This window comes from Notolabrus celidotus, chromosome 6 (genome assembly GCF_009762535.1).
Source record: "Notolabrus celidotus isolate fNotCel1 chromosome 6, fNotCel1.pri, whole genome shotgun sequence".
In the NCBI taxonomy this organism is placed as follows: domain Eukaryota; kingdom Metazoa; phylum Chordata; class Actinopteri; order Labriformes; family Labridae; genus Notolabrus; species Notolabrus celidotus.
This window is the reverse complement of record NC_048277.1, coordinates 18,164,576-18,176,412: the sequence shown is the minus strand read 5'-3', so window position 1 is coordinate 18,176,412 and position 11,837 is coordinate 18,164,576. Positions and strand designations below refer to the sequence as shown.

Below are 11,837 nucleotides of genomic sequence, written 5' to 3'. Positions count from 1 at the left end.
ACACACAGTACATTCAGAAACTATTCAACTACGAAGCAACTTGAACGCCCCCTGTTGGCAGTGTTTCATCCCAAAGGGCTGACTGTTCATCCCCCTCCCCCTCATGTCCTAAGATTAGACTGGCCAGACAGAACTGCAACGCTCAGATCGAGGGACAATTCTGAGTCGGAGTGGATCTGTTAAGGAAAAACAAGAAGCCTGAAGTTGTAGATAAAGCTGTTGTGCACTGAACTGTTCGTTTCACGTGCTCTTTCTTCTATCATGTGGTACAGAGCCTACTTTTTCAGCTATTCTGCTGTCTGTACTTTCTAAGTGCACATTATTTTGAGAGCTGTAGCAGGGAAAAGAAGTCCAGCCAGTACGTGGACTAAACTTACCAATCTGTCCTCTTTCTTTTTTCATGTCGGGGGCTGTTTGGATTTCTTCAGCGGGCTTGTCTTTACTTTTTTGGAGGACTACATGCAGTGGGGTCCTGAATGTTTGATTAAAGCTATGTTTGTGTGGGAGCTGGTTTTAGTGCATTAACAACCAAATCCCATGTGGCACAGATAGTATTAAAACTGGGCAACTCATGAATCAGTGAGATGAATCCCCTCAGACAATGTTGGAAGACACTTTTTCAGTGGATAAGCCTTTGTCTAAAATATGTTCTCACAAGACTTTGTGGTGCTGTTCCATCCATAACAACTTTGATAACACCAAATGGTATCACAGAGAGAGGATCATGTAAACCCGACTCAGAGGAGTGGAAAACCAATGAAGCCCAATGCACATATCACTGTGGAGATAAAGATGAAACCATGGTAACAGTCCAAACCAGCACACATGCATTCTATGTAAGTAATGAACAGACTACTAACTGCATTGGTTAATCAAAAACTAACCAGAGGCCACACTAACTCTGAAGTGGTATTTCATTTTCAAGGTTGACCTTGGGAGACTCGCTGAGTTCAGTGAGTACTTTCGAGCCCTGTCTCAGTCCAGAATGAGAGAAACCTCAGAGAGCCTCATCCACCTGGAACACGTGTCCTCTTCTGTCTTTCATAATCTCCTAGAATTCACCTTCTACAACAAGTTTGAAGTCCCTCCACAGGAGTTGGGCATACACATCCAAGTATGCAGACTTTGTATCTACATGTTTATTCATCTGATTATTTGTGTTTCTTTGTAAATTTGTAGCTGTGTTCCACCCAAAAAACAAACTAAAACCTATTTTCTGTTCCTCATTTCTGCCTATAAAGGTCAGCAGTTATCTCCTTGCTGAAGCCTTCCTTTCAAATTGCTTGTCAGTGCTGACAGATGTTCTCAGCCCAGGCAACTGTTTGACCTACTTGAGTCTGGCTCAGGAGCTCTACTGTGTGGAGCTGAAGATGACAGTTTTCACCTACCTGAGCAAAAGCCTGCTGGAGCTGCCTCACCTCATCAAGTACACAGCACAGAGCTGTATATTTACATGTCAACAAATATTGGACTAGCTACAAAACTGAGCTTGCTGTGTTTCTTTCTTTCAACTTTCTGATTCACACATTAGGAGTCTGACTGAAGAGAACCAGGCTGAAGTGGTCCACCTGAGAACACAAGGAGACCCAAGTCTCTGCTGCCTTAGAAAAGAGAACCTGACTACCTGGAAAGACCCAGAGACAGAACGTGCCCGACACATGTTCACTTTGAAAGGGTCAGAGGACAGTGGAGATTGGTGTCCGGTTATAGAGCTTCCTTTCAGGGCTGATAAGTGGTGTTTCACTACAGTGGTCTTGTATAACTACCTGTACATTATCGGAGGATACCGTCATCGAGTGAAGAGAGGCTGGAAGTTCAAGATGGCTTCCTTTAGGTACAATCCTTTTACTAATACATGGGCATCCACAGCTCCCTTGATTAAGGTTAGACAGTTTCCTAGCTTGTGGAAATGAAACTCACCAAGTATATCTCTGTGTTTTATCAAACAAAATCTAAAATGTAACATCTGTTGTATTCACAGCACCGAAGGCACTTCAGTGCAGTGGCCTGTGAGGGCAGTATTTATGCTGTGGGTGGCTGGTACCTTGACTCGTTGGTGACTCCTGACTCCTGCACTGCTCTTTACACAGCTGTGGAACGCTACGATCCATGGGAGGACACATGGAGGTGTGTGTCTTTTTAGGCAAAATTAATGTGCTTTTTCCAGCATGATTTGTTTTTCTTCTGTGTTAAAAATCTATTTCTCCCTAAGGTTTGTCTCCTCTCTGCCATTCACTGACTTCCACTTCACGATGTCCTTATCCTATGACGTGCCCCTTGCAACAAGTCTTGAACACTGTCTCTATGTGCTGGGGAGCATCCAGAGGACTGGAGAGAAACTGCTGCTGCAGTACAACACAAGGCAAGGTAAAGTAGAACAAACACACCCTTGCTTGTTTGGCATGAGAAATGTGTTGTTTTTTTAGCCCAGAAATCACATGATTACAATCCAGGCAGTTTCCTGAAACGTTACCATAGATAAATGAAAACAATCTGATTCTTTATTCTCTTTGCCTGTTAGACTCCTGGGCTGAACTACTTCCCACCCTTTCCAGAGCAGACGTAGACCTCCCTGCTCTCTACTTCCTGGGTGCCACTGACAGGCTGCTTGTGATTGGTGGGAACAACTCTGGGAATGTGGTGACGTCATTCTGTGTGCAGTCACAGATATGGGGAGAGGTGAGTGGCTAATTTTGGAATAGCTGGATTATATGAATCGGAGACAAAAAAGCATTACCTATTTACTGGTATTTCAAACATGAATCAAAATCAAAATCTTACCTCATTTTCTCTCAAGGTGCACACAGCTGAGAAAGTGGCATTTGCAGGACAGGGGACAGTTTTAGGAGACCAGGTCCTGATGACAAGTATAGAGCACAATGCTGTTGCAAGAATGGATCTCCAAACTCTCTCTCTCAAAGCTCTTCCTCCTTTACCCATCTCCACTCGATATGAATCTGTTTTTTATCTTCACTTTTAATGACATAGTTATTGGTAAGCTCTCTGAGATACTGTACACATCATGTTTTTGTAAATACATGTAAAATAAGGTATCTCTTTAAAAGGAAGGAGACAGACAAAAAGATGGGATTATCAATGATCTGTGTTTTTGTGTATAGTACTTATATGGGTGGCAGTTAGACTTCTTTTAAAAAGACTGGGTAACTCTAAAAAGGATGACTTAAGGTCTTCGAAACTTGAAAACACTGCAGATTACAAATGCATTTCACCATTTTCTGTTTGGACCTTAACTGTGATAAGATATACGTATATTAGATAAGATATAAAACAAAATGGACAATGTGCCATACTAGAATCTTCTCTCTGCTTTCACCCTTTAATTTCTAAATCCAAATATGTTTTATGAAGGTTTGATTTATAAAGGTGATTTATGTAAAGAGTATCCCCATGTGTGACTGAGAGTTAAGTACAAAGCCTTTTTGTTTGTTGTTTAATTTATTTCCATTTTTATATTGTGTGTTGTAAATGATTATGAGATGATGTAACCAAAAAATGTAACATTTTCAACAACATAATCTCTAAATGTTCTAAACTCTAATCAAGACTAAGTTCTAGTCAAGGCTGATTAATATACTTAGTTATCTTCTAACACACAATTCATACTTTCAAATGCTTTTAAAGGAGAAAGTCATGAAGCGTGAATCTACTGATAAAGTCTACGTTGTGCTTTTACTCTTAATATTACTGTCCCTTCATGATCACAGTTACACACTGTTTGCACTTTCAGTAACACATTGCTCTCAGAAACATCCTAGCACAGCACTGTAGCAGATACAGTTTCCTGCAGTGACCTCAAGGCACATGACTTGAGGTTAGCGTCTGTCTATGTTTGGTGTCTTGTTACAAAAAGAGGCATGTCAGGAGAGAGGGTGAGAGAGGAAGTGAGGGAGATAGAGAGAGTGGTGTTTTGGAGGAGGGGAGGAGGAGGCAGTGAGGGCTTGAAAGCACAAGAGACTGCAGCCCTGATCTAACTACCTGAGGAAAGCCAATTCAAGGGCACTGGAGTCACACAGAGAGTAAAAGCCTGAGAACAGAGAGATTTTACTGAATCACTGGGGCAAAACAAAGACACAGCTCGATTCTGCATGAGGGAATTCAACTGACTGTGGCCTGAAAAAGGTACAAAGTAAGGGTCTGCCTTTTTGTTTGAGATCCCTTAACAGTTTTGAGTGTTGTGTTAACTGCAAGGGGTCTTCTGATTGTTGTAGTGTGCACTCCATGTTTTAAATACATAACAGCTTAACAGGTTGTGGTGAAAATGCTTGAGGCTTTAGAGTGTATTTGTCTCACATAGAGGCATGTGTTTAAAATACTATCTGTTTAAAAATAATGAATAGGTAGTTGTTTTATGTTAAGTTGTTCTGTGCAAATAAATGCTGACCTTCAACTTGTAAAATAGATTCTCACTACGCTCCTTATTACCAAACAGTTAATCATTCAGCCACCGGTTGTACTCTGTGTTTATATTTTCATGCCCATCTGAGGTCTGTGCACATGCTCAGCCGGTGCATGGCTATATCTGGCCAATGAACTTTGCCCCACTTGGTGACTGCTCAGTCAGTTGACATGGAAAAAGTAGTCCTAGCCAAGCTGGCCGTTAAACGAGTTGGTTTCAAAACTCAAAACATTTTTGTTTTGAATGTCACGAGACCTTTACAGTTACCATCACAGAGGTCTTTTTTAATTTACAGCACATCTATATTTTCACACTGACAACTCTAAATTCCTTATCAACAGCCTTGCCTCTCCCAATTTTTCTCACAACTAACACTCCATTTTTTTGGAGTACATTAATAACTATTAGTGAAAATGTTTTGATTCATTAAAGAATATACTTCAGACTTATCTTATATTCATAGTCCTTATAAAAGTCTATGATTTACCAAAGGGTTACATAACTGTGCATAAATGCTCAGTGGACATGTTGGTCTCTTGCAGCAGAATACTGTCTATGCAGGTCTGGTAGGAATAACTATTTGAACCAAAAAATAGAACCTGCATGTTGAGATCTTTGAAGAAAAGACATTCAAAGGCTGACGCAAAATAAAGATAGTATGATAACATGTAATTGACAGCGATGAAGACATGCAGATCTACAAGGCTCATGGTAACAGATTTATGTTGTTTTACTATCTGTAAAACAAACACTGAGATTGCAATTGACGACAGACCTTCCATTTTTTTTTTTTTACAGCCATTATTTCCACTCAGAGGCTGGCTGACTTAAACTTCTCTTTTCATTTCTCTGTTAGTTCTGTTTAGAGATGGCTGAAGCCCATCAGGCGGTTGGCTTTCAGTTTACTGTACGCCCAGATGGTGTGGACCTTAAACTAAGCCAGGAGGTCATCAAAAACATCTACCTGTCAGGAGTGACCGCATGGAAGAAACGAGCAATTCAATTCAAGGTAAAGTAGCCAACACTTCACATCTAGGTTTAGTTTAGTGGTAATAAATGTGTTGTCATGCAGTAACATTACAAAAAGCTTTAGAGGTGTCTCAGAGTATTTTCAATAACTGTGTGATGGGGATTCATCTTGTAATCACATTCAAACTCACTGATTTTCCTCACAGAATGGTGTATTGGCTGGAGTGTATCCTGCCAGTCCATCCAGCTGGTTGATAGTTGTGATAGCCATGATGAGTTCCTTGTACACTCGCATCGACCCTTCTCTAGGAATGATTGACACAATCAAGGACAACCTGCCACACAGGTCAGAAATGAAAAGTAGTGTTATTATCTTGTTTAGGTAGTATTAATATCTCTTTCAATTTCCTGTTGGTGTTATTCTACATTTTTGTTTTATTGCATATGTGTTACCATTCTCGCTGACCAAGGCAGTGTTGTGTCTTTTCTAAGCAGAGGCTATATGTCAGTGCAGACTCGAGCGGTGATGAGCTCCATCTTGTTTGCCACTGGACTGTGGATTTTCCTCATCTACCTCCTGAGATACACTCTGAAAGCCTTACTCTCCTACCATGGATGGATTTTTGAGTCCCATGGAAAGATGAGCACATCAACCAAACTGTGGCTGGTACATTTGTCCTTTAGTTGTCCTTGAATCTGTACTAAATTATTTGCTCATGTTTGAATCCTTCCCACTAACATAGTGCCCATCTTCCTCTGATGTAATGTTTAGGGTGATGGCACGATGCTGTTTTAATTTTGTACTGCTGTGTCAAAATTGTAAGTGATATAAATGTATGGAATCAGACAAATCGTTGTCATTTAAATGCTCTCCATTTGATCAGCAACTATAAAGACCACCAGAAAAGAAAATTGAGAGGGATTTTATGCTATATTGAATTCCAAGCTATTGATTGCATGATTTGAACTACCATTGTACAGAAGCTAATGTTAGCTTGTAACTTCTCCCTAGCTAACATCAGTTGAGTTTATTTGGAAGTTAATTTCAAGGAAAGGTACAATTTCTTAGGAAACATTATTTAAAGCTTTTCTATTGTGTTGTGTAACACTATTCAAACTCTAATATTAGCTTTTAGCTACTTTCTTGTTAACTGAAATATAATTTGCTAACTGCTAACAAAAGTTGCTGTCTAACTGTTGCTAGTAAATGGTCACAATATTTTTTACATGAAATATTACCGGATTTTTCTTCGGATTCGTAACTTTTATCTCCAGTTGATGAATGATCAGGAAGTTTTAAAATGATAATGATTTAGCAGAATCCCTACATTACTTACATTTACATATTTGAACACAGCAGTCAAGAATTCGAGCTCTCCATCCTCTTGTAGTTCAATCAGTCAATCAATCAGACTTTATTTATAAAGTGTTTTTCATACAATGACATTGTAACACAAAGTGCTGTACATATAAACAACATAAAATAGAATAAATTAAGAAAAAGATCCCACCCCCAGCCCTGACCCCAAACCCACCCCACAATCCTAAGGTTAAGAACACAATATATGCAACAATAGTAATAAAAACAATAAAAAATATAATAAATAAAGAAAAAATAAGTTGCTGAACGAACAAAGGAAACGCTTTCATGATATCTTAATGAGGAAACACTGGAGGTAAAATAAGATGTTAAAACTCAACACAGGAAATTAAAATCACCAAAATAAAATACATTTCTAAGATAATAAAACACTAAAATATTAAACCATTAAAAGAAATTAAGATGCTATACTTAAAATAAATAAGTATATAAATAAATAAAGTAGAATAAAAGTGACAAATTGTTTGTCGGTCACTCAGTACTCTACATATTTGATCTCTGTGCCTTTTTAATAATCTGCAGAGGACAAGGTTGATTCTTAAAAATGTGTATTGACTTAGTATTGAGTGATTGCTAACCTGTGTCATTGAGCAATCTTAGTAATTTTGATATTCTGGTTGCTATTTGTTACAGAGCCTGGTGAAGATGTTCTCTGGGCGCAGACCGCTGCTCTACAGTTTCCAGGCATCTTTACCCAGGATGCCAGTGCCCAGTGTGGATGATACCATTCACAGGGTGTGTAATTTCACAGTATTGTTGGGATGAGGCCCAGTTGTTTCTTAAAATGATGATTGATAGGATGGATTTTCTTTTAACTTGCCTATGTGTGGGAATTTAACATGTTATTTTAGAGTTATCAAATACTTCAATTGTTCCCAGTAGTGTTTTGGTGTAATGACCTGCATTGTTTAGGAGTTACCAGGATGTCTTTCAGCTTTTCTGTTTGTGTGTAGCTGCTCTGTCATATTGGCAGTGTTTCTACAAAATAGTGCTTCACTGTACTGAAAACACACCCTATGTTTTTCCTCTCAGTACCTGGAGTCAGTCCGACCTCTGCTGGACAATGAACAGTACAACCAAATGGAGATTTTGGCTAATGACTTTAAAGAATCCAAAGCTGCCCAGCTGCAGAGATATCTGCTTCTAAAATCCTGGTGGGCAACAAATTATGTGAGTAGTGCGTAGAAGTGGTATAACATTTCAACTCAAATTCAATTTCATCATAATTCTTAACTATCATAACTTGTGTCTTTCCAGGTGAGTGACTGGTGGGAGGAGTATATCTACCTCAGAGGCCGGACTCCACTAATGGTGAACAGTAACTTTTACGTAATGGTAAGATAGAGTGTCATTATACAAGTGAAATATGTTCTTTTTGTATTTACAGTAGTTCAGAAAAAAAACAAGGGAGAGTACAAAAAATGCCTTAAAAATAAGCTCTGGACAAACAAAAATTCCCTAACTTTTTACCCAAAGTATGGTCAAAAACCTAAATTATACTTTGAATAATGATCTTCATTTTATGATAAATATATTTGTGTTCTCTACTTTTTTTATTAACTTGTGTGCACTTTCTCTGTCTGCTTCTTTTGTTTGATGAATGTTTTCCTGTAAAGGACCTCTTGTATGTGACCCCGACACACCGACAGGCTGCACGGGCAGGAAATGTGGTGCATGCAATGCTGCAGTACAGACGCAAACTAGAACGTGGAGAACATGCTCCGGTAATGCTTCACTTCACTTTTCAAGCCCAAATCATACATACTTTATTCCTATCTTCATCTCTACTGTCTTCTAATTTTTTTTACCAACTTTTTTCTCTATATTCAAAACATAAATATAAAACTATTTTAATCGATATTAGACACACTTACACTTTTAAAGTAATTTGATTATTTTTCTCAGCTTAGGGCTTTGGGGACTGTTCCTATGTGTTCCACTCAGATGGAGAGAATGTTTAACACAACCCGTATCCCTGGGATTGAAACAGGTAAAAAAAACATAACAGTTTCTACACTGAATCTGTCATCGATGTGTACAAAGCGCTTTTTTCACACCCCAAGCTATTTAGTAATTCATACTTCTGCTCTTTGCAGTCTTACCTTTATTTCATCTTATATCCACACACCTTACCTTTAGTTTCTATCGCCCTCCTTGCAGATATTGTGCAGCACCTGACAGACCGGAAGCATCTGGTCGTCTACCACAAAGGCCGTTTCTTCCAGGTGTGGCTGTACACTGGAGGGCGCCACCTCTTACCAAGTGAACTTGAGACACAGTTTCAAAGGATCCTCAATGATACATCAGAACCGCAGCCAGGAGAACTCAAACTAGCTACTCTGACTGCAGGAAACAGGTTAACAATCACTCACAAACTCGAACAGAATACACAGGTACATAGAGATGGAGAAAAGAAGATAGAAAATAGTCTTCTTGACATCCTCTTTCAGGGTTCCTTGGGCTCAGACTCGGATTAAATACTTCAGTCAAGAAACAAACAAAGCTTCCTTGGATGCTATTGAGTCAGCCGCCTTCTTCTTGACACTGGATGATGAGCCGCAGGGTTATGACCCTGCAAAGACCCGTTCATTCGACAGTTACGCCAAGTCCCTGCTTCATGGAAAATGTTATGACAGGTAGGCTGAGAAGTCAAGGGATGGTCTTATGTATCAGCTGCACTATTGTTACAACTCAAGTGTTTTTTTATTCACCTGTCACAAAACACTGTTCTTTCGTCTCTCACAGGTGGTTTGACAAGTCTTTCACCTTGATCTCTTATCCAAACGGTAAAATGGGCATAAATGCTGAACATTCTTGGGCGGATGCACCAATTGTAGGACACATGTGGGAGGTATGAACTGTGTACAGATGAATGATGTCTTTTAACTTTTGAGTTTGCAAAAATCTCCAGCTGCCATTTTCTGTCTGTGTAGTACGTTCTCTCAACAGACTGCTTCCATCTTGGCTACACAGAGGAGGGACACTGTAAAGGGGATGTGAACAAAGGCCTGCCGCATCCCACTCGACTACAGTGGCAGATTCCAAAGGAGGTACAGTAGAGCCTTGCATCATTGAAAACCAGCCACGTCATGGTATTTTAGGTGTGTTTCCATATCATTGTTTATTAGAATGTTTTTCTTTTTTATCTTAGTGCCAAGACATCATTGAGAAGTCATACATATCAGCCAAACAGATAGCTGATGACGTGGACTTCCATGGCTGTCTGTTTAGTGAGTTTGGGAAAGGACTGATTAAGAAGTGCAGGACCAGCCCTGATGCCTTCATTCAGATGGCCCTGCAGTTGGCACAGTTCAGGGTAGGGCTGCTGTCATCTGTTACAGAGATTAATACCATCTGCAATCTCTTGAGTGTTGAATTGTAACATATGCAATCACGAAATTACTTCTATTATTCTGCTTTAAAGGACCAGGGAGTGTTCTGTCTGACATACGAGTCCTCGATGACTCGTATGTTCAGAGATGGTCGGACAGAGACCGTGCGTTCCTGCACCTCTGAGGCGGTTGCTTTTGTAAGAGCCATGGAGGATCAGGATGCAACAGTAAGCAGACTCCAGAAACACAAATACGTCCAGAAAAGGAGGCACATGAACACAGAGAGCTATTCATTATTCCTGTGTTTTTAAAATGTCAGATGTTACATATATATTTGTTGAAATGGTTTGACAGCTTAGGTTCAGCTGGGTTTAAGACTTCAAAACACTTTGTAAGCACATTTATTTGTCTCTGGATCGGCCTTGGGTCAAACACGTGTTATCAGGTTCAGAGCGCCCCAATCAGTATGCAGGAAAGGTCACACTGTGCTGCTAAGGACTTGGTCATCAAGACCCAGAGACAATGTGTCTGCATGTCTGTGCCCTGGACTCTGATCCCTCTGCTGAGTTGTAATTGACAGTTGCATAAAGAGATGTTTAAGTGCCTTGATGTCACTGTCTATCCCACTAGAATGCCCAAAGACTTGCTCTATTTCGAAAGGCAGCAAATAAGCATCAAAACATGTATCGACTAGCCATGACTGGGGCTGGCATAGACCGTCACCTCTTCTGTCTCTACATTGTGTCCAAATACCTTGGGATTGACTCGCCATTTCTCAAAAAGGTTAGTTTTCAGATAGTGTGTTACACCTACATTCAATGAATGGTTTTGACCACACATTTCTTACCTGCCCTTTTCCATAAAACATGCAACTTGTTTGTTTCCAGGTGCTTTCAGAGCCCTGGAAGTTGTCTACCAGTCAAACTCCTCAGCAGCAGCTCAATTTAGTCGACATAAATAAGTTCCCTAAATATGTGGGTGCTGGTGGTGGATTCGGCCCAGTGAGTACAATTGCAAACTGTCAGAGATGATAGAGTGATAATGTCTGGGGACAGGAGCAGTCTAAAAACTGCTTCTCTTGTTGACCTGCAGGTGGCTGATGATGGTTATGGTGTATCTTATATAATTGTTGGAGAAAACCTCATAACATTCCACATCTCCTGCAAGTTCTCCTGCCCTGACACAGTAAGATAACAAAAAGAGAGCACTGTATAACTTCTGCTTATTGTTTTTGCCATCCTTCAAATTCAACATCTCTGTTGTGCCCTGCAGGACTCGTACCGGTTTGGTCAGCACATTTGGAAGGCAATGCATGATATCCAGGCACTGTTCAAGCCTGAAAATGATAAGAAGGTGGTGGAGCATGCGAAGCATGAACCTGTGGAAAATGGGAAGAAGCAAGTATGACAGCCATCAAGATGAATTGCTTCATTTGGCATCTTGTGTGATGGTTTGCATTAATGGAGCTGGCCATTCCACTCTGTCAAAAATGGGAATGATTTTTACTCCCTTAATTTATTTGTATTTATACACTTTTAGAACTGCTTTTTTGGTGCTGAGGGCAAGATGTGTGTGTGTATATATATATATATATATATATATATATATATATATATATATATATATATATATATATATATATATATATAGTGTAATTAAAAAAAAATCATGGTCAGTGGTTTGTGTATATTATACCTGTAAATAGATCTGCTCAATGAATTAAATGTTTCAAAATATA

General features: G+C 39.5%; 1 protein-coding gene across 3 annotated transcripts; it reads left to right on the top strand.

The window, feature by feature from the left end:
- The first annotated feature begins 155 nt into the window (after positions 1 to 155).
- cpt1b (carnitine palmitoyltransferase 1B (muscle)) lies at positions 156 to 11,671 on the top strand. 3 transcript variants are annotated; one of them, XM_034686757.1, is made up of 26 exons: positions 156 to 836; positions 926 to 1,114; positions 1,242 to 1,426; positions 1,532 to 1,883; positions 1,982 to 2,127; positions 2,213 to 2,367; positions 2,522 to 2,679; positions 2,798 to 2,854; positions 5,274 to 5,426; positions 5,593 to 5,732; positions 5,882 to 6,053; positions 7,401 to 7,502; positions 7,800 to 7,937; positions 8,025 to 8,102; positions 8,384 to 8,491; positions 8,673 to 8,757; positions 8,928 to 9,123; positions 9,218 to 9,403; positions 9,513 to 9,618; positions 9,701 to 9,817; positions 9,919 to 10,083; positions 10,192 to 10,326; positions 10,730 to 10,882; positions 10,987 to 11,100; positions 11,192 to 11,284; positions 11,372 to 11,671. In XM_034686757.1, exons 1-26 carry the CDS (start codon positions 585 to 587, stop codon positions 11,504 to 11,506), a joined length of 3,870 nt encoding a protein of 1,289 aa, XP_034542648.1. In that variant the 5' UTR covers positions 156 to 584; the 3' UTR covers positions 11,507 to 11,671. The 3 variants fall into 3 exon arrangements, with proteins under 3 accessions (XP_034542648.1, XP_034542649.1, XP_034542650.1); XM_034686758.1 differs by lacking the exons at positions 156 to 836; positions 926 to 1,114; positions 1,242 to 1,426; ... (3 more) ...; positions 2,522 to 2,679; positions 2,798 to 2,854 and adding an exon at positions 3,565 to 4,140; XM_034686759.1 differs by lacking the exons at positions 156 to 836; positions 926 to 1,114; positions 1,242 to 1,426; ... (3 more) ...; positions 2,522 to 2,679; positions 2,798 to 2,854 and adding an exon at positions 3,565 to 4,147.
- Positions 11,672 to 11,837: the final 166 nt, after the last annotated feature.